Genomic DNA, 21,434 nt, shown 5'->3' with positions numbered 1-21,434 from the left:
CGCGACGCGCGACTAACTTCAAGCCACAGGCGCGACGCCAAAGTCGACGACGACGGCGGCGACGACGCCAAAAAGGCAAAGCAAAGGCAAAAAAAACATAAAAACGCACACAACTAAAAACTTCAAAGCTTATGTAAAGAGAAATGCAAAAAACAACAACAACCACAGCAACAAAGGCAGGCAGGCAAACAAAATGTATTAAAGAAATTGTGAGTACTGCTATGAGGAAAAGTAGGTGGGGAAATGAATTTAATTGTAATTATGCAAAAATAAAAACAAAAAACGTAAAAAAAAAAAACTTTATTAGTTGTCTATCAAGACAAAGGCGACGACTCTGGGTGGCTAGAAAATGGCAAACGTTATTAAACAAATCTCTTATTATGATGACAAAGCCAAGCCTAAAACTGCACTTTAATGGGCTATAAACTAAGTACGAGAAAGGCGCCAACAACGATTTGTTTAAATTCTAATTAGATATGGGAAATCTGATATATGTATATAGATACTTTCATTTTTATAGAATTCTTTAAGTGATCTGCTAAACTCGAATGTGTCTTAAAATTATGCTAAAATGATTTTACACTAGTGAATACCTCGATTTTCCCCCTTCGCAAGTCCCACTTTGTATATGACTAAATGAAATAATTAAGAATCTTGTTTAAAACTGATCTATAAACCTTCCAGGAGGAAAATAATCAACATCATCAATGGATAAAAGCCCTAAAAGCAATGCTCTAATTTCACTTTGATTAAATAGTAAAATTGCAATGATCTGAACATTTCTATTATTCCACAAAAAAAAAAATTAAATCTTACAAAAGTTAATCTTATTTTACAAGTTCATCTTTAGCAAACGATCATGTTAGTTCAACTCTTAGAAATGTAAAGCAAAATATTGTAATAATTTTTTAGATATTAAGATCATTTTATTTTAATTAAGGGCACTTATAGTAACGATATTCAAACTTATAGAATTTAAGGATCAGCTGATAAAAAATGCCGTTTGATCGTATCACGCTGTGGCTTTTTGTCTTGCACCTTACACAAACTAGTATCAAATTTTTCTCACAAGTCAAATGCCTCCTTAACAAATCTACAAATTCATTTAATCGCTGAAAAGATAATCGCCCAAAACTTTCAAAGAAAAGCCAAAGCTTTTCAATTAAAACGCGCCGAAAAAAAGTGCCAAAAAATATTATGCAGCAAAATGAAATGAAATTTGAAAAAGCTGCTTAAAATCAGCTGGAAGGAAGATTACACGTATAATGGATAATATGTAATTAGCATATTTATAACTGCTGTTAGATGTTTGCATAGATATGCTTATAATCGAGCTTTTCACTTGGCAAATTGTGTGTGTGCCAAGTACGAGAGTCGTTGAATGATTATTTCCCCCTTTCGCTGATTGTTTTTTACTACCTTTTTTTGTTGCTTGCTTGCTGGTTTTTGGTTTGAAAGAAAGGTTGCTGCTTGTAATTGTAGACTTTGTCATCGTACTTTTCGCAATTGTCGTAGCCGTGACTTTCGCGTCACACTTGGCCAGCAGTAAAGAGACCGACGACATGACAGAAAGACAGACAGACTGAGTTACTGATAGTTGCTATTTTGGCCTGGCCATTGACTGGCACGAGCCGAGGAGGCGAACATGTAAATTCGCAATCCCCTCTTCGTTGGGCCTGGCCCCAGAACTGAGGCTCATTAAAAGCCACGCTCCAGTTAAAAATTCCATCAAGTTTAATTATAATCACGCGAAATGCCGAGGCAACACTTTTCTCTCTGTTTTTTATTGGAATCACTATGATACCAAGAGAGAGATACGCGTATCAAAGCGATAGAATGCTTAGTCGTTTGGTCTGTCGACTGTCTGACCCCAATTTGTTTTAATGGTCACATTTACCTCAACGTTTTTTGATGAAATTGCCAATTTTATGCTGGCCAGAAAACAAAGCAAACGAGCACATTCATTAATTATGTGATACGAAATTGATTAAAAAATTATTACCAAAAGTGCGGAAAGAAACAAATTATGAAAGTAATTCACAAGCCAACAGCAATCAAAGAGAAGGTACTCTTTGTGGCCCCAAAAAAAAAATGTGTAGCAAACGGAAGCACAGTGAGAGATTGATCAATAAATTGATTGATAAATGGAGACACAAAACCGTTAAGTGTGGTCCCACGATAACTTTCATTGAATATAGTAAACATTGCTGAGTAAGTAAATAAATAGAGAAATGGCAGATTTTTGTAATAGTAATTAAGAAATTATTGAACTGAATTCAAATATTGAAGAGAAATTTATGTCAACAAATAAACAAAATAATCATAGAAAAGATTTACCATCAAAGCTCATAGAAACTTATAGGGTTAATTAGTCAAGCGACTTCTTTAGATATGGAAATAGTAATTAAGAATTTGTTAAACAGAATATAAATGTTAAATAGTGTTTTAGCGAAATTTATGTAAATAAACAAATAAAACATAGAAAAGTATTAAAAGTTATTCTTGGAAACTGTTCAAGAAATAAATAAAACATAGAAAAGTATTAAATCTTCCTCGAAGCTGCTCAAGAAATAACTAAAACGAAGAAAGGTATTAAAAGTTCTTCTTTAGCTGTTCAAAAGCGTTGGCTAATCAAGCGACTTCCTTTTATAGGGTACGCAATCGTTATGCACTCGAATATAGCATGCCGGATATCAGTTATAAAGCCATCCAGATTCGCATGTGATTGCCAATTGAAAGTGCTTTTATTATGATATTTCTGTCGTTATATATAGGGCCAGGAATTGGTGTCTTTTATGTAAGATCTGACAATAGTTGCGAGTGCTCGATGAAAGTGTCCAAAATGACTTTTGGGCTGCGTTAATTTTGATTGCAATTTTCCCACCTCAAAATATGCCCATAAATGATTGCCATATAAGGCGGTTCTCACGCTGCCCCGGTAAAATATTCAAAATTGAATTACACACACAAAAAAAAGCAGAAAAAAACCAAAACCCAAAGAGCGTCGGCACTCGCTTTTTAGTTCACTTCGCTTTGCTTTGCTTTGGCCAATTTATGCAATCGACTTTTGGGTTTAGCTTTGGGATTGAGTTTTGGGTTTTGTATTTTTTATCTCTCTTCGGTTTTACTCAAGCCGAAAAGTTTTTTGTGTGCAAATAAACAAGAGAGAAAAAAATAAATATGATGAAAAATCTTTTTGCATATGCTTTTTATTTGTCATGCCAATTAAAGTTGTGAAATCTTTGCTGATATTTCAGTTTCAGTTTTACAACTACATTTGGCACACACACACGGTTTCTCAAGCGCTTCTTTTGCTGCTTCTGCAATATATTTCGTGCATTTATTTTATGTTTAAACTATTTAATTGACTTGTACACTTGTAACTTGACGACACAGTTCCCAAAATGAAAAGAACTGTGACAAAATGCATTGCAACATTTTGCTGGAACTTACTTTTTGAATTGAGTTCCGAAATAGAGAGCTGAGTTAGCAAAATTCATAAATTAAACTATTATTTCACACACATAAAATACTAGTAATTGCAGGACAATATTTTTGGGATTTCACTTCCTCGCATTTGTTTTACTAATTATCGATTTCACACCTCAAACATAAAAGCAAACAACGAAATGCTCATTACCAAATTATCGATTGGCTTCGATAATTTTCAACAAAGCAATTTGCATTAGGAAATTGCAAGGTAATTTTCAACTGAATGTTCAAATATTTAAGTGTGAATATACTATATATCTTGTACTCATGACTGCCGTATTCCAAGTAGATATCATATTTGCACAGACGAGTTGAGATGATGACTTTGGGCGCTGGTTACGCATGATGGCCAAAAAGAAAAGTAAAAGTGAGCAGTAAAAACGAGCAGAAAATGAAAAAGGAAAATGTGCGTGTTGTTGCGGTGGTGGGGGGAAGAAGGGGGGCAAGTCGGTCATTAACTTTTTGTGTGTGTCTCATTTGCAAAATCACGAGTGTGCTAGGGTCAGGCCCCGCTCTTCACATGGTGTTGGTGGGTCAGTAATTTGTGTGCTCCATTTGGGGAGGAGCGCGAAATGTTTTGACAAATGTTGTTGTCAATTAATCGAATGAAAGCGTGAAAAATGCTCGTAAAAAGTAAACAGACGAACAACGAGCGAAACGACGAAACGAAATCAATGAACTTGTGTGTGGGCAACATAAATAAAGAGTGAAAACAAGTTGAATTAAGAGGCGTGCCACACACACACACACACCTAAAACACACTCGCTACAACTCAAGTTGGATCGGATCGTTTAACCAACCAAAAAGAGTTGGCGTGTTCAAGATTTTTCATTGATTTTTCTCCAGTGCGATATGCGGGTCTGGGAATACAATCAAATTAAGTGACAAGTTAATTGATCGCACGCCGTTTGTTGTGTGGCGTGAAAGCCATAAATAACAATTGCTTATTTATTGTGCCAAGCGGTTGCTGCACTCGCTAAGCTAAGCAGTGCTAGTCGCTGGTTTGTGTCCCGGCTAGAAGTGGCCACAAAATGCACATTAAGCAAACAATTTAACTTCAATAAGCCAAAACACACGACACAACAGAGCGAGGGGGGGCGTTGCCGCATAATGTGGCACACGCCAACGCCTCCTCCTCCCTCCCCCACCTCCAACCAAAAAAAGAGTTGAGCTGCATTAAAAGCGATACACACAACTCGTTGCACATCAAAGCAGCCCATTTTGTTAAGCATCTCGCGCGCGCGGCGCCAAGCGTGCAACGTGCAACGCGCGTTTGCGGCATAAACAAGTTGTGACATTTTCTGCAGGTACATTATAAAGGGGGGGGGACACATACAAGTGGAGAGTGTGTTGGGGCAGAATGCAGAGCATGGTGAAGCAGACGTCGACTATTTGACCAAGCTAACACACGTTGTGCATGATAAATGCTATAACTAAACATAAGTCATTTCTGTCTGGCTTATGATACGATTTCAGATATGAACAATTACCTAAGGCATCATAAGTAAATAAAGCAGAATCACAATTATTAAAGACTTCATCATCATAATAAGAACTTGGATAAAAGCGAAGTATAACTTAAAATATACAAATGCTATGAAAAATTTATATATTATAAAAGCAAATGGAACTGAAATTTGTATTAGAAATCAAATATCTCATCAAAGCTGTATTGAAGCTAATGCTTTACGCTTTGTACTAGAAATCCAATATTTCGGCAACACAAATCACAAATCCCACACAATTTCCATCCACGTAATTACTTAAAGCAGACAAATTTGTTATTCATAAGTTTAATGTGTTCATTTATACAAAATACATAATTCCCTTAGACACTCATTCATCTTATTTTGAGAGTTTTCTCAAAGTGGCATTGCGAAACTGCGTTGAGGCGTTTTGGCATTCGAACAGGTGTCGAAAAGAGCAAGAAAAACACGACGCAAAAATGAAAATAAAGCAAGAGTTTTCTTGTCAGTCAGAATAGTAGACGACTAAAGAACACCCTGTTATGGCAACAAATATCGAAGAATTGTTAACAAAAATTTTAAGTTGAAATATGTTTTTCACAATTTAATGAAATTGACTAAAAATACAAGTTTTTCTATTAAAGTGATCAAGTGTAAATAAACATCTAACCTCATCAGCATAGCATAGCATATCTTGTGACATAGATCAACATAAAAGTCCTTTTCTATTTTTCCAGGGTATGGAAAAGTCTGAGGAAAATATTTTTGTGGTATGTGAGCTCTTGCTGCCTCTTAGCAGATTCCCCCCAATGGCTAATTAGTGGCATTAATATTAATTAGAAAAGTTGCGCTACTTGAACCAAAAACTTGACAGCCGTAAAAAGGCCCCAGGAGCTCAATTTGTATATATGCCGCATTTATCAATGTGTGTGTGTGTGTGTTTTGGAATTGGTTAAAGTTTTCAACAATTTGCGCAACTGTAGCAAATGTTTTTGCGGTGCAACCAGTTCTCAAACAAAAGTCAATACTCGAAATCAAATTGGTTTTGGAGCATTCATTTACTATGCTTTCACATTGAACTCGAAAACTCGAAAACCTCAGAAAACAATTCAAAATGCGCTGGGCGACAAAACGAATTACTCAATTCATTGTTTGAACAATGCTCTCAATTTTTTGTATAGATATTAATTTTGATTTTATCTATTTGATTTAATTTTGCAACTTACCCTCTGAAATATTAACATCCAATGGCTTTGAACTGTTTTTAAGTGTTGCATTATTTTTTACATTTTGTTGCTGTTTACTCTGTGCAGTTGCCTTTATTGCGCCTTTATTGACGATCGACGAATTTGTGCTGATCGAAGTGGTTGAAGGAGCGCTGCTATTCAAACGTTTTTCTGTAATGAATAAAAAGTGAAAAAATGTTACTAAATAAATATATAAATAAAAATGTAATACAACATGAAATTCAATATACTTCAATCTTTTTTTGTACTGCATTCAATTTCTATTGTCAAAATTCATTGCATACTTTTTGGCTGGCCACTAAAAATATTCTCCATCTACTACGAAATTTCCTCAATTGAAAATGCCAACTAAATAATAAGTTTTTCAATGGATTTGAGCAACATAAACTCACTACAACGAACATTCCTTCGATTTCGACCGCCATCAGATGAAGTAATTTTATGCGAACCGAAGAATTTTAAAAACACAGGCCAGCCCATTGAAAAGTTATGTTTTTATCGCAGTTTCGCCGCTTGTTAAAAAAGTATAAAATTGTGAAAAGAACGTAATTTTGTAAACACGTGCTCAAAAGCCAGCTGTGTTTGTATTGATATGCTTTTTTTTTTGTTCATCGCCTTCTACATACAAAATCTATTTGCTTGCCTTTCCTTTGCTGCCTATCAATGCAAGAGCTGGGCGCGCAGCAAAATTAAAAACACCACGTGTCAAACACAAATTTCATAAACCAGTTTTCAACTTTTGAGAACAACTTCACACACAAATGAAAGAAATACAAACTAAAAATCATAAGCAAAACACCTGTTGCACTGCAGTAGGGAGAGTGCGAGAGGCGGAGAACTGCAGCAAACAAAACAAGTGCGTAGGCGCAAGCAGTGGTAGCGAACTGGCAAGCAGTGTAATGCTGCTGCAACATGTTGCCGACAAGCGATCAAAGAGAAAGAAAGAGTACACAAGCAGTGCGTGGAGATAAGCAAGCAGTGCACTTACAGTCAAGCAGTTCACTCCAGAATAACCAACTAAGAGAAAAGTTTCTTATGAGTTTCTCTTAACTGAGACAGGTTTCCTTGCACAATAATTAGCATAATTTAGTTTTGTTTGCTCAAGAGGAAACAGCACGAGAGAAATACTGAGGTAGAGGAGCAGCTGTTGTCGATTATCTGGCCATTGTTTGGATATTGCTTTTTGTATTGTTTTTAGTTAATTTGCGAGTGCACGACAAAAAAAAGTTGTCGCTCGTTGTTCAATGCTAACCGCAATGCAACAAAGGGAGAAGAGAGGCAGAGAACTGTGCGGAGCCAGAAGCCATAAATGGCTAGTACAAGTCTAGGCCCCGCAAAGCCGCCAAAAACAGACAAAACAAACGCAACACACAATACAAAACAACGGACAGACGTTGCAATGTTGCGGCCAATGTCAACTGAGGCGGCGCTTAAAACAACTTCAAGGCAAACAAGAGCGTGTCATCGTAAAGTTGCCTGTTGAAATGTTTATTTAAAGGGTAAATACAGGAGCAGCATCCACTCAACTCCTATCCAATTCAATCCAATTCACTCCACTTCAATTCAAGTTGAATTGATAAGCAATTAGCCTAACCGGATCTCAAGTTGCTCTCAGTGACTCTGCCACTGATCACGAGCCAAGTGGTCGTCGTTGTCGTGGGTAGTGGAGGCGAGTGAACAAAGTGCCGCTGAAATCTTAACTTTAAATATTGCTGAACGCAAAGAGGTGACAAAATGCCGCATCGCCATAATTATGCCAATAAATGTTAAGCCAATAAAAATACGTGGGCTAATTCAGAGGCACGTTTAACCACGCGTATGTCCACTGAATATTGAGAGAGGTGTAATTGCAAAATTACGTTACGATTACGTGATTGAAGACAGGCGCAGAACTAACCAGCCAGCTAAATGGGGAGTGCTGGCTAAAGACCTCGTCAACACACACACAAACATACACAGCTGGACAGGCAGACACAACTCACAGCTACGATTTATCTATGTAAGCTCCTCGGTTGTTGATTGTGCAAGTCGCCACAGTTAAACGCTTTGCACTATGATCAAGCTGCAAAACCAGCTTCAACACATCTCCGAAGATGCAACATTCGCTGCATTTGTTGCCAACTTTTGCTTGCATCTTCACAAGCATCGGTGGTTCAGTGGTAGAATGCTCGCCTGCCACGCGGGCGGCCCGGGTTCGATTCCCGGCCGATGCAAATCGATTTTTTTGCAATTATTTTGAGATATATTTTTAATTAATTTTGCGATATCGTTAATTTTTGCACCTCCCACTCATGAAATTACCGTAAAACTCCTGAGCTATAGTAAATGTTCAAAAGGGGATAATAGTTATATGATTATTTAAAAAAACTCAAGTAGTAAATTCAATGAACACATAATAAATCCCGAAAGAAAAGATATTGAATAAATTTACTATTATTATTTTATAATTCATAGTTAATAAGCATCTATTTTAAATATACCGTTACAAAAGCATCGGTGGTTCAGTGGTAGAATGCTCGCCTGCCACGCGGGCGGCCCGGGTTCGATTCCCGGCCGATGCAAAACCACTTTTTTGGAACTATTTTAAGTATATTTTTAATTAATTTGAAATATCATCTTTTTTTGCACCTACCACTCATTAAATTAGTCTGAAACTCTGAGCTGTCAATGCTAGCTTCCACTGTAGTCAATCTTCAAAAAAAAGAATATGAATTGGTAGATTAACGTGAGCACCTGCCATGATGGCTCAATCTCAAGGTGCCCAGCACAGAGGATCAGGACAAAAGGGGACAATAGTTTTTTACTTCTTTTCAGAAAGAGACACAAATAAGGAATTCAATGAATTTACCACTTTGATGAACCCATTTATGTATAATAAATCGCAAACGATAAGATATTGTATTAATTGTCTGATCTTTTATAATTCATAGTTAATAGACAGCTATTTTGAAAGTACCGTTATAACAGCATCGGTGGTTCAGTGGTAGAATGCTCGCCTGCCACGCGGGCGGCCCGGGTTCGATTCCCGGCCGATGCAAAATTACTTTTTTGTTATTGCATAATATTGTAATATTAACAAAAACGATAAACTATAAATTTAGCATAGGAAATATCTGGAATTTAAATATGATACCATAATTTAATCGAAAAACAGCCTGATCTCACATTTTTGGGCAGCCTCCCCAAATCATTTTTTGCCTTGCATAAATTTAATCTTTATACTAAACTGTAAACTAGTAGATGACTAAAATCGCAAATTAATTACAGAAGCATCGGTGGTTCAGTGGTAGAATGCTCGCCTGCCACGCGGGCGGCCCGGGTTCGATTCCCGGCCGATGCAAAAAATACTTTTTTTATCCCTTTCTTCTTTCAATGATGTTTCGGAAAACTGAGATACATATCTTTTTAGTTTAATTGTGGTAAATTGCAAAAGAAATAGTTGTAGCAATGGAGGCCATTGCGTGATGGCAAAACAAACAATAGGTAAAAAGTTTTTACGCTTTGTTTGTTGCTCAGCAGCAACATTTGCATATGCAAAACACGTTTCTCCATCGGTCTTTTTGCAGCATTCATGTGCAAATAACTGGAAAAACATGCGCGATAGTGCGAGTAAATTAAATTTAGTTTGCCTCACTGGCCGCTTTGTTGCTGCTACTGCGCCTGCTGTGCTTGGAGCTTGTTATACGGGTAAAAATAGAATGTCCAGTCGTGGAGGAGGGCAGCTCTTAATGCGACAATATTTGAGCAATTTCTACAATGGATTTCCCCCCATTAAAAGTAATTTATGCAAACGAACCCCACAAGTTGATTAGGAAACGGACAACCACACAAAGAAAAGACTAAGAAAATAAAAAAAAAAATTAAGTTGCATCGGCCGGGAATCGAACCCGGGCCGCCCGCGTGGCAGGCGAGCATTCTACCACTGAACCACCGATGCTTGTGACGATCACCAAGCGAATCTCAAACTTAGGCGCAAGTCGAAAGAGTTCAAACTGGTTAAACAGTCACAAACATAGACAAATCTGTAAGCACACACACTTCAGCTGTCTTCATATCAGACGCTAACGAAATGGTTTATGATTTATATATTTAGAAAAAGTTAAGAAGCAGACATAGAATCATTGAAGATAATGAAATTATTGTGCAATTGTGCTCAGATTGTTAATGGAAAGTGAAGCAAGAGCTCTCAAAGGCCTTTTTCTCAATTGACTTGTGCTATTTACTTGGGCCACGGCAAGTGTGAAACAAAATGTAGAATATTGAACTTGTAAACTCAATAAATAGATCTATATCTATATTTCTTTTCTTTGAAATATTTTATTTTATAATTTCGAAAGAAAGAAATATTCTTTTTGGAAGCAACTTTGAGCGCTGAGAAATTAATATATAAATAGCAAATATGTCTGCAGTGAAAGCAGCCCAAATACGGCATTAGATTTATGATCTACCAAATGTCGTTTACATATTCTATTTAAGAAAAAACCTGTTAACCAGTCACACATTAACGCTTGATGATGCCATAAACATGGTCAGTGTTTTTCTTCACGCCGATTATGGTATTTAAATATCAAATAATGAGTTCCGAGAATAACTTCAGTAGTTCAATATTCGTTAAGTACTTATTATAAAATCCAATCACGCTTTTCGGATTCCACAAGTCTGCTCAAATATCTTTGCTGGCTTGGCAGATTTGTCTCCACGGCACCGTGAAAAATATTCATATTCAAAAATAACACAACTAATGACTGACATCAGCGGCTGGCGCAATTTTAATGCTAATTCTCCAACTTGAGTTCACTCCCCAAAAAGCAGTGACAAGCGGCGAATTGGGATTCAGTTTGCCATTGACACATTCTCCGTCAACTTGAGATGGGGGTCTTCAAAAGATACAAATGTATCTGTAGCTGCATCATCAAAATCTGTATCTGTATCTGTAGCTGCAGTCCTAAGTGTCTCGGTGAGTCCCAGCACAAATGGATGACTCATTTTGGCACAGTTGGCAGTGAGTCACATTGGCATGGCCAATTCACGTTCCAGCCCATTTCGCACAGATTTCATCTGGCAACGCAGCAGCGAGCTGGCTAAGTCAATTGTTAGCCTCCAATTTGGGCCATGCTGCAGACTCTCTCAGCTCTCAGCTGGGCCCCAAAAAAACGGCATTGCGAACTGAACTGAACTGTATGAGCCGCTCTATTGTTTGGCTCCCAGCGGGATCTAACGGCCACTGTGCTTCATTAGACACGCCCCCAATAGCTGGACATGGCTTCGCAGTCGCTCGCTGTTTGTGCAAAATCATTTGAGGGCATGACCCCGAAAAAAAAGCACCAACATATATATCATCATCATTCACCTGAGCGCAATGATTACGCAATTTACCACAAACAATTTTGAAGCAGCCGCTGGAGCCGTTGCCAAGGGCGTCTGAAGAGTTGCACGAGTGCTTTTTGCTCTTGCCACTTGTAAACGGAGGGTGGACTGGTGTGTGCAACAACCAAATGCAACATAGTTTTTATAGTTCGCTTCAGAAACTTTGAATAGAACTGAATAGATATTTTACTACTAAAAGTTTGCATTAGCATGAAAGCTGAAGTACATTTCTAATCTAGAGCTCAACTTTATTTAATGACCATCGCAAATATTGATAGTCAACAAATGTAGGGAGATTTGTTAGTAGGAAACTAAGTATGGTTTTTGTAGTACAATTTCTTGTGTGCTACAAATAAAATTAACAATTAAAAGAGTGTGGCTAGAGAAAAATACAGAAATATATAAAAGGCTATATTTGGTATGTTGATATACTATTACATTCAACAAATCTAAGATATACTAAATTGTATTTTTGGTATATCTATATACTATTATATACCACAATTCTATAATATACTAAATTGTATATTTGGTAAATCGATATACTATCACATTCAACATATCCCACAGACTACAAACTGTACCCTACCTGATTGTTGTTTTATAGCAAATAAAATTATTTTTTGAATAACTTCTGCAAGTTTTCTGTAATCAAAAATACTGTAGCTATGTTTGTATATACCAAAAATGTATGATAGACATTCTATTACTGCAAATAATTTTTCTTTACTAACTAAGAACGGTTTAAGTATCGAATAGCCCAAATACAAAATGTTTTTAGTGGTTAGATTCTAAATACTTAAGAGATTTATCATCACTTGAATTCTATTACCAAGCACTCATTCAATGTGCGCAGTAAATTTCCAACATTTTCTCATATTTCTCTTCCCAAAGTATGTCCATTAATCTCAGCTTAAGTTAAAGGGTAGGCAAAGAGTACTTACGTATCGTTGTGGGCGTTGGCGTTGTGGATTTGGTGCGCGTCGATTGTCCCTTGGTTGTTTGTTGGGTCTTTGGCGGCGGTCCCAGATCTGTTGGTGATATGCTCAAATTGCGAACATCACGCTTCTTGGCAGCTCCTGCAAAACAACAACAGAACACAGAAAACACGGTGTGGCAAGTGAGTAAAATGACAAGTTATCGACGCACACGAAATATGTAAAATATGAAATAACGAAATGAGATATTTAATTTATGCATGAACACGTTGCGTTTTTGAATTCGACGCTGCGGCATTTCATTTGTCGTCCCCACTTCCCGTTCCTCCGCTCTCTCTCTCTGTCTCTCTCTTCTCAAACAACAAACGCATGCATTTCAAAATGTTCTCAGTCTTCTCCCAGCTCTTTTTGCTATTTGCGTTTCCAATGTTTGTCGATTAAAACAAAGCACTTGCATGTAATTGAAGTATTTTCCCTTCACCCACATGTCTGCCCATCACATCAGAGAATGTGTGAGAAAAAGTTGAAAGGATGAAATGATATTATATTATGCGAGTGCATGCATCGGTCGCCAGGGGGCGCAAGTAATAAAAACATAATGTACAAACAAAAGCATTATGCTAGAAGCGTCAGACATGGATCCACATCTCTCTCATAATTCAATCGCTTTAAAGTGTTGCTCAGCTGGAGATTCTGCACTTGGCAAAGTGAAATAAATATGTATATTGAAGTTAAAGCTAGCAATATTTGTATTATATATTTTTTATTGCTTCCTTTTCCCCCATTGATAAACAAATTGCGTTTACTGCAGGCAGTTCATTCTTGCAACAGTCAAGGCGAAGCTGCAACAATAGCTGTATTTGCTAGCGGTCTGCACAGCTGCATGAAATCTAATAAATTTTATTTTTAGCTGTCGGCTAATTACGCTGCGTCTCACCACAGTGCAAAAGTTGCACGTCGCTGCGGCTGCTGCGGTGGCTTTTGTGGATTTGCCACAACTTTTATCAGCATGCGAAATGTGTGTCCACCAACTCTCTTCCTCCTCTCTATGTCTCTTTTCTCTACCTTGGTTAATCCCATTGCAGCTTATCAAAAGAAGAAGCCACAGCACGCCAAAATGTTTTTGTCATGGCATTTTGCAGTTGACTAGCATGAATACTAATTCCTTTCATTTTTAAGACATTTTTTATATTTCAACTATTTTTTTTTGTTGCTTCTGTTAGAAAAACCACATCGCATTGTGCTACAGAAGGGGGCAATAAATAGATGTAGAGCACAGAGCTGAAACCACAAGCAGCAGCAAATGGATTGGAAGGCTTCAACCCAAAGTTTGAGAATTAAAACCATTGTCAACTGACAAGGAAAATACCATAGCCAGAGTGCGGTCAACCTGGACGTATGAAAATAATGAATTTAAAATATAAAATGCTTTCGCACACAAGTTTTTCCTATTATATCTATTTACTTAAAATTGGGTGAAGCTCTTTAATATTATTTAATGCTATCCTAACATAATTCACATTTATTTCAAAACAAGATTGAAATCTGATTATTCTATTTATACTATTCTGAAATCTTTAAGATTCATATACATAAGTCAAATAAAATATTACTCAGTTTAAGGTTATATTTAAGTTGAACTTTTGCTATACTGAAGTTTGAAATTTGTATTCCAATCTATTTAAAAAAAAATTAAATCTTAAAAGTTCAAATAAATTAATTTAAACATTCCGCATATAAATCAAATAAAAATTCCGCAGTTTGAGGCCATTTTGAAATTTTAGCTTTAATATATTGAAGATTGAAATCTGTACTCAAATCTATTTCAAACAAAAGTTAAATCATAAAAGTGCATATCAAAAAATTGAATTATTTCGCTGTTTAAGGTTATTTTTAAATGTTATCCAAATTCTCACACCTTTGCCTAACACTCCATTGAAAGTTGTTTCATTGTTTTGCTAAAATCTGAGACATTCTCTCTATTATATTTATATAGAACACGCTATGCCCAAAAATTGCGTAATATTCCCAGCCTCGTTAACCGTGTGAACTTGGCTTCACAAAATTCGCAATTCATCGTCGCTGGCTTTATGCAACACATTTCGTATTTGTCTACGCTAAGTGTGATCTCGTCTATTGTGTGGGCGATCATCATCATCATCATCATCATCAGCAGCAGCAGCAGCATCATCAGCATTAAACATTCGAAGTGTAATCATCCATTCACACCCATTATATTGTGATCTATTTTTGAGGGGGGAACACAGTTCACTTACCTTTTGGCACGCCTTTCGTACGCTTGCCAAAGCTACCAAATCTCTCCCGTTCGATCATTTGGCTGTGTATGTAACGCTCGGAATACGAACGCGACAGTTTCTCCTTGGAGCTATGGGCACCCATTTTTTTTTTTGTTTTGCTGATATGTTACTTGACGGATATATATATATGTGTATTTATAAGTGGTCGATTGTAGTCGCGTAGTTTCACTTTCGCACACACAAAGAGAGAGGAACCGATCCTCCTTTCTCTCTCTCTCTCTCTCACTCTCACTGTTTTGCGACACCCGCACAGGAGACTTTGACTTTAATTTGATGTTGTCGCTGACAATTGATGCTTGATGACATTTTTCTTTGTTGTCGTCGGTCGAATATTTTTTGCAACTTTTTGAGCTTATAAATAGTTTGACATTTTGATTGGTAAAGTTTGCTTTTTGTTTAACTTTTGTTCAATTCATTTTATGTTTGCTTTTTGCGGCAACTGCAATTGACATTCGCATTAAATTATAGATTTTGGTCACACATTTCATAACTGTTAATTGGCCCCATAAATGATTCAATTAGTCGCCTCATTTAATGGGCCAAAAGTGTGCACTCAAGCACTAAAGTAGTTTTTCCGCCTTTCCCTTTTAATTAAATGATTTTTTACGACCACGAAAGAGTGTATGAAAAAAAACGTACGGATAAGCAGCATATGGAAAATGATGTCTATAAGTAAATTATTTCGACAGGCACGACCGTAAATATTTAATTCGATTATGCTACAAATCTATCAAAAGTATATTTGTTGGAGAAAAAGTGATGAATTTAAATTTGCATAGCTTTCCTTGTATTTCCATGAGAGAACCTAATCTTCTTATACACATCATTAGCCAGCTCATTAATTAAGTGTTTCATTGCATTGTAAATATTACAAGTTGAATTTTTGAAATTCTAGAGCTGTCCAAGCACAAATTTCCCTAGTTTTATTGTGCTCATTTTCGATTTGGGGCACTATATCACCAGTGTCTGTCATCGAAACGATCTGCCAAGTAGTCAAGAAGTAGTTCGTTTCGTCTACCCCGGGACAGGGAAATGGGGTTTTTTAAGGAATTTCGCAACAAAATATCGTACGAGTCTCTTGACAAATTGCCGCTGCACCAACAGCTGACCTCAATTGATGTCTCGCTCGGTTCGGTTGTCTAACAGGTGCAGCCCCAAAAAAAAAACCGACAACAACAAAAAAAACAATCCATTGCAAAAGCCCGAAATAAATCTTCGTAGCGCCGTGGAGAAAAAGAAAAGAAACTAAGCGGAAAAAAAAGAAGCAGAATTGGTGTGCGCTGCGTTGACAGCTCTGAATGTCATCATAAGTTATAAGCAAAATGGCTAGGAGCACACTGCAACCCGAAGAAGTAGCGAAACGAGTTGACAAATTGCTTTGCCAGCTCTCAAATATTTGGAGCAACAACAAAAACAAATCGAACTGAAAAAGTACCCGTTGATAATTTCCCCTTAGCGAAGAAAACAAAAAATACTAAACAAAAAGAAGGGAAATTCACTACTGCAACGAGTGGCAAACAAAGCGCAACCTCATTGTTATAAATAGCACGGGCGTTCTCTTTATAACTACTGCAGCGAGGGTAGCTCAAAAGGTTTGATCCTTTAAAAGGAATGTGACTAAAACATTCAACATAATTGTGATAAATATTTTCGCAAATATAATTTTAACCAATTTATGTTTATTTATCAAAAGGAATGAGAGTAAAATATTCATCATAATTATAATAAATTAGTGGAACATTTTAATAGAGATCATTTTAATAAATGTGTGGTGATATATCAAAAAGAATGTGACTAAAACATTCAACATTATAATAAATTTGATGAACATTTTGAAAAAATATATAATAAAAATAAAAATAAAAATAAATAAAATATTGGAAGGCTCGAAAAAAGATTTTATATAATGGATTTTTAAATGAAGAATAAATTAATTTTTTCTAGTTTATTGTAGAGACAAACTTAAACTGAATTTGAAGCTACTTTAGAGTAGAGTTTAAGTATTTTGTAAGTGACTTTTTGAGAACTTTCTATTCGTTTTTAAAAAGGAAATGCTGGGCAATCTTAACACATATTCAATTAGCCCTTGAAAATTTGAAACAAATTGTGTTGTTCCTAATGAAAATCCACAATATTTTATTTCTTAAACAGCCCTCGCATCTGATTGCCTATGAGTCGTCGTCAGCCCTGTAAATGTCACTTTGGCCAGAGCAAAACTATAATTAGCCAAGTTGCAGTTGTTGAAAGGTGCGCGGACTCCGGATGAAGCAAGACCACTATTAAAGCTATAGGAGCAGAAACATCAAGACAATTGCCGCGAGTGGAGGGGAAGAAAAATGTCGTAGATCGGAGTCTAAATTTGGAGTCAGTCAATTGGAAAACTTTGGCGCATAATTCACATGCCTGGCACATGATTGAACCGACAGCAACATCAACAACTTCAAATGCCGGAAGTTTTTCAAACTAAAAGCGGAAGTTGTGGGCCATTCTCAAGGGCATTTTCTTGCCAACGTTGTCGCTGCTGCTGTTGTTGTTGTTGCTGTTGTTTATCGATGTTGTTGGTGGTGTAATTTATCAGCACGCTTGCCGTCTGATGAGGCCTGATGAGCGCAACGCGCGCTTTGTGGCAAGTGGCTGCGGGGCCCCGATTTAATGTAATATGCAAAAATTGAATTTGACTTTTAATTAAAAGTTGCCTCTTTGCGTGGGCGTCGCTTGCCGCTTGTCGCTCGTCGCATTTTTACCAACGTTTCTCTCCTTTTTGCCAGACACGGTAGCAAAAGCAATTAATTGAGCGAGCGGAGGAGAGAGAAAAAGAGATGAAGTGAGGCAGGGAAAGTAGCACCGGGTGCAAGTGGCAAGTGGCAAGAGCGACAACACACAGGTGAGCATAAATATGCATAATTCAGGGGCAAACGTGGCAACTGTGACGCAGCAGCAAGTGCAAAAAGCTGTTGAGACAATTTGCACACAAAAGGCAACCGAGTCAACGGAATTAATAGAGCGAAAGAAGCACAGCAGCAAAAGGGTCTTTAAATAGCAGAGAAAGAAATACTATATAGTAGGGAATGTTTATACTAATACAATATGAATGAAAGAAGTGCACAATGCTTATTTTATGCTATGTAAATAGAGCAAAAGGATAGAGAGTGTTATTTTTAAGTTTAATCTACTTTTTGCCAGCGTAACTAATGTTGTAGTCAATCTTTATTTTACACTTAACAACTCTCTGATGAACCTGGAAATGCGCTTATTTTTATTCAAATTAAAATACATAAAATGTTCTAGTAATCCATTTGTTTTTTATGCTTAATTCAGTTTGCATCATTACTTTTCGCCTACAACTTCCAACTTTTATAGCCACAAATTTTGTTAATTTCTTTGAAGTTGCTTTTGACTAAGGCAAATTTAAACATAAAAATCCCTTAGCTTAAAAGATTCATTTGCCATATAAATTAAGTTGTAAGAGAACTATAAAATATTTATTTGCTGCTTGTAAAGAAAAAAGCAATAATCTGCGTACTTCACAAGCTACACATTTGATTACCACATGAATATAGCGAGAAGCGATGGAGCATTGGACTTATTAAGCATTTTGCTGGCACATTCAAATGGCCACAACTATTGCAAAGCTATAAACCAAAGAAAAAGAGTGCAATGAACTCGCTGAACTGAAGCGAACAGGCCAATTGAGTTGGCCGCGGACTCTGGCCAATAAAATTAACCATTGCCATGCAAAAGCATGATTTCTTTCATTCACTCATTTTATTTTTTATTTGTTATTAATGTGCTGCACATAAATACGAGTATAACAAAAAAGTGGTGCACCATTAAAATCGACATATAACAAAGCATTGGACAGGGGGAGTGGCAAAGAGTTAGCCATGCTAAACAATCAACTTTAATATCAACCACTAGCCAACTGCATAGTAAATCTATCAGCGAATAAATATTAAGCAAAATTTAAGAAATTTTAGACTCAAAATGATGTCATTGAAATATTTTTTCCCCCCAATTTGCTCCAGTAAAATTCATAAAAACTGCGCAGGGCCAAGACAAATTTAGATGTTGACATAGATTTGTGTGTCTTTAATACCCTGTAATTATGAAATGAGCAGTGGGAGTATGTGCGATTATAAACGAGATGAAAACTTAACAGATATTGAGTTGGAAAAAATAAATAAGAATAAAAAAATTAGTTTCAAATGATTTTTGCATTTTTCTTTCAATATTTCTGAATTTTGTAACCATTTTTATTTAAGCTAATTATTATTCTTTTAGGTTAATTGAATTAAGTTGTACTACTATTTCTTAGAGTATTTATTCAAGTCATGTAAGTTTAGGCATCTATCTTCAAATTTATAGTAGTCTTATCTTTTTAAAAAGATCAAATTATTCAATACTACATTTTTAATTCTCTCTCCTTTTCAACAGGGTATTTCTTAGACATCATTGCCTTCTTATTACACGCTTGGCACGTTCAGTTTTGTCTAGCGGCAGAGGAAATGGCGAATACATAGAATACAGAGGCAAATGCATTCATAATGCAATTTTATTTTTAAATCGTTGCCTGTCATTTCGCTTAGAGGGGGGCACACACACACACACACATTTAGTATTCATTCTCTATTTCTCTTTTTCTCTCTACTCTTTTTAGCATCCAGTGCATCTCTTCTACATGGTCTTCTTCATGGCTCCTGGCACACTTTTCGACTGCTCGACGCTCGACGTTCGACCGACCGGCGGCGAGAGTTGCGAGCAAGTGGCGGCAATTTGTTATAAAAATACTCATTTGCATATTAACATTCAGGCAGCAGTCAGTAGAAGTCGACGACGATGTTTGAGGATGTGATTGTGACTGCAGTTGTAGTTGGCTATTTCAATGTTTCTGTCTTTTGCCCGAAAAGATATTAGGCAAATGTGTGTGAATTTATTAAGCCAATATGTACAGCATACAATGTTTTAGCTGGCTATGATGATATTTGTGGCGACACAAACCTCATTTTCAGTTGAGGCTAACTAAGTGGCCGCCAATTAAGAAAATGAGGTTGACAATTGACAAAAACTCAATTGTGATTGCTGCTTAGAAATATGCAAAACTATGCAAAAAGTTTCTCTAGTTCTTCACTTTCGTAGGTCAGTTTGAGAATTTCTCACACTCTCAATGGAAATTTCTACTCACAAAGTGTTTTCACTTTCTACACAATCATTCGAAGAATCATTGTCCATATTAGGTCAGATCTTTGGCATTGCATTTCAAGCACGACTTCATCATGACTTTCCAAAAAACAAAAAACACAAAAAACTGATCATCGTAAGCAATTGGTAAACCAAACAAAGCTGGGAACATATAACTTATAAGTTGTCAATGCCATTTCGATGGTTTTCTATCTGCCTCAAGATGAGATCAGCTGACAAACTGGTTCCCCTAACAGAAATTATGGAATTGAGTAGCTACAAATCTGTTTTGATTTTTTTTTTTTAAGATCTAGTGTGTCATCTTTCAAATGTCAAATTTGTATTGATAATTTGAGCATTTCACTTTAAGTATTTCATTGATATTTTCTGTTTTGTTGAATTTGTAAATTGGAAACAAAAAGATGTCGCTGCGTACTAAAAGAATCTGTGTTTCTATTCTTGTCTTCATGTACATGATATACATGGCTATCATGATAGCATTCAAATTATATTACATGCATTCTTGCAGTCAATGCCAGGTAAACAATTTGCAATCAAGATTTGTTTATAGGTTTCCATATTTTAAATCACTTTACAGAACAATTGCGATCTCTTCAAAACTTGCGTCGAGCATCCAATTCGCTGTCTGACGACCTATCAATTCTGCAAGCCTCTTTGTGGTATTCAATACTAAAGAAATGGAGGATTGCATCTTTAATGTATTTCTTTATGAACGAATGAAGGCTGCATCTTCAATATATTCCTTTAGCTTCTAAAGTTGAGAATAAACTCATAAGACAATTAACATCGAATAATATGTAAATGCAACTCAATAAACATAATTCTTATCATCTTGCAAGAAATGATCTTTTGATTTATTTTTGGTTTAAGAGAAAGAGTTAATAGCAAAAAGGAACAAACCATTATTTTAGGGTGTGTACAATAGATTAATACTTATTGTTTTCTATGTTGGAAATTCGTTTAGCCAATTTCTTTGACAATTGAAAGCTACTTATTCTCTTTCTTTTCTAATCTCAGTTGCCTAGAATATGTTTGTTGATTCATTATTAAATATATATTTTTCAGAACTGCATAAATACAGAAAAAAAATAATATAAAATTAGAAATTTTAAATCACTTTCAATGTACGTTATTTTACACTTAATCTTTATCAACTAATTTTCCAACCTCTCTTTTACTTAGAAAACATAGCAAGGAATATAAATACTGAGCAAATATGGTGAATGTACTATGGGCCTTTCTTTGGTTTATTGTCTTGATTTTCCTATCATTTCCTGTGGCATTAATTGGCTGCCTCTTCTACATATGGACGTATTTGTTCTCTCAGTGCTGTGATTGTTGTACTGTGAGTAAAGATGACTCAAAAATAGAGCTGACTTAAGACTGATATTTCAACTACACTCTTT

General features: G+C 36.1%; 1 protein-coding gene, 1 long non-coding RNA gene and 5 other non-coding genes across 9 annotated transcripts in view; 5 read left to right on the top strand and 2 right to left on the bottom strand.

Annotated features, from left to right (window-relative positions):
- The window catches only part of LOC132783678 (trichohyalin), a 104,439-nt gene that overhangs the window by 22,878 nt on the left and 60,127 nt on the right, over positions 1–21,434 (bottom strand). Inside the window, exons 1-3 of one of the 3 annotated variants that reach the window (XM_060789004.1) lie at positions 14,788–14,995; positions 12,518–12,652; positions 6,186–6,356 (exon numbers count right to left, since the gene is read on the bottom strand). In XM_060789004.1, the coding sequence (XP_060644987.1) occupies positions 6,186–6,356; positions 12,518–12,652; positions 14,788–14,911 (430 nt within the window). In that variant the 5' untranslated portion in view covers positions 14,912–14,995. Of the gene's footprint in view, positions 1–6,185; positions 6,357–6,598; positions 6,788–12,517; positions 12,653–14,787; positions 14,996–21,434 lie in introns of those variants that run through there. The other 2 variants (XM_060789002.1, XM_060789005.1) reach the window with 2 other exon arrangements.
- On the top strand, positions 8,349–8,419 carry Trnag-gcc (transfer RNA glycine (anticodon GCC)). Its single transcript has one exon. It is a non-coding gene; the product is annotated as a tRNA-Gly (tRNA).
- Positions 8,697–8,767, top strand: Trnag-gcc (transfer RNA glycine (anticodon GCC)). Its single transcript has one exon. It is a non-coding gene; the product is annotated as a tRNA-Gly (tRNA).
- On the top strand, positions 9,173–9,243 carry Trnag-gcc (transfer RNA glycine (anticodon GCC)). The gene has a single exon. It is a non-coding gene; the product is annotated as a tRNA-Gly (tRNA).
- Positions 9,476–9,546, top strand: Trnag-gcc (transfer RNA glycine (anticodon GCC)). Its single transcript has one exon. It is a non-coding gene; the product is annotated as a tRNA-Gly (tRNA).
- On the bottom strand, positions 10,073–10,143 carry Trnag-gcc (transfer RNA glycine (anticodon GCC)). Its single transcript has one exon. It is a non-coding gene; the product is annotated as a tRNA-Gly (tRNA).
- LOC132783680 (uncharacterized) lies at positions 20,269–20,870 on the top strand. Its single transcript, XR_009632179.1, has 2 exons — positions 20,269–20,546; positions 20,606–20,870. It is a non-coding gene; the product is annotated as an uncharacterized LOC132783680 (long non-coding RNA).

This window comes from Drosophila nasuta, chromosome 2L (genome assembly GCF_023558535.2).
Source record: "Drosophila nasuta strain 15112-1781.00 chromosome 2L, ASM2355853v1, whole genome shotgun sequence".
Taxonomy (NCBI): Eukaryota; Metazoa; Arthropoda; class Insecta; order Diptera; family Drosophilidae; genus Drosophila; species Drosophila nasuta.
This window is presented reverse-complemented; position numbering and strand designations above follow the sequence as displayed.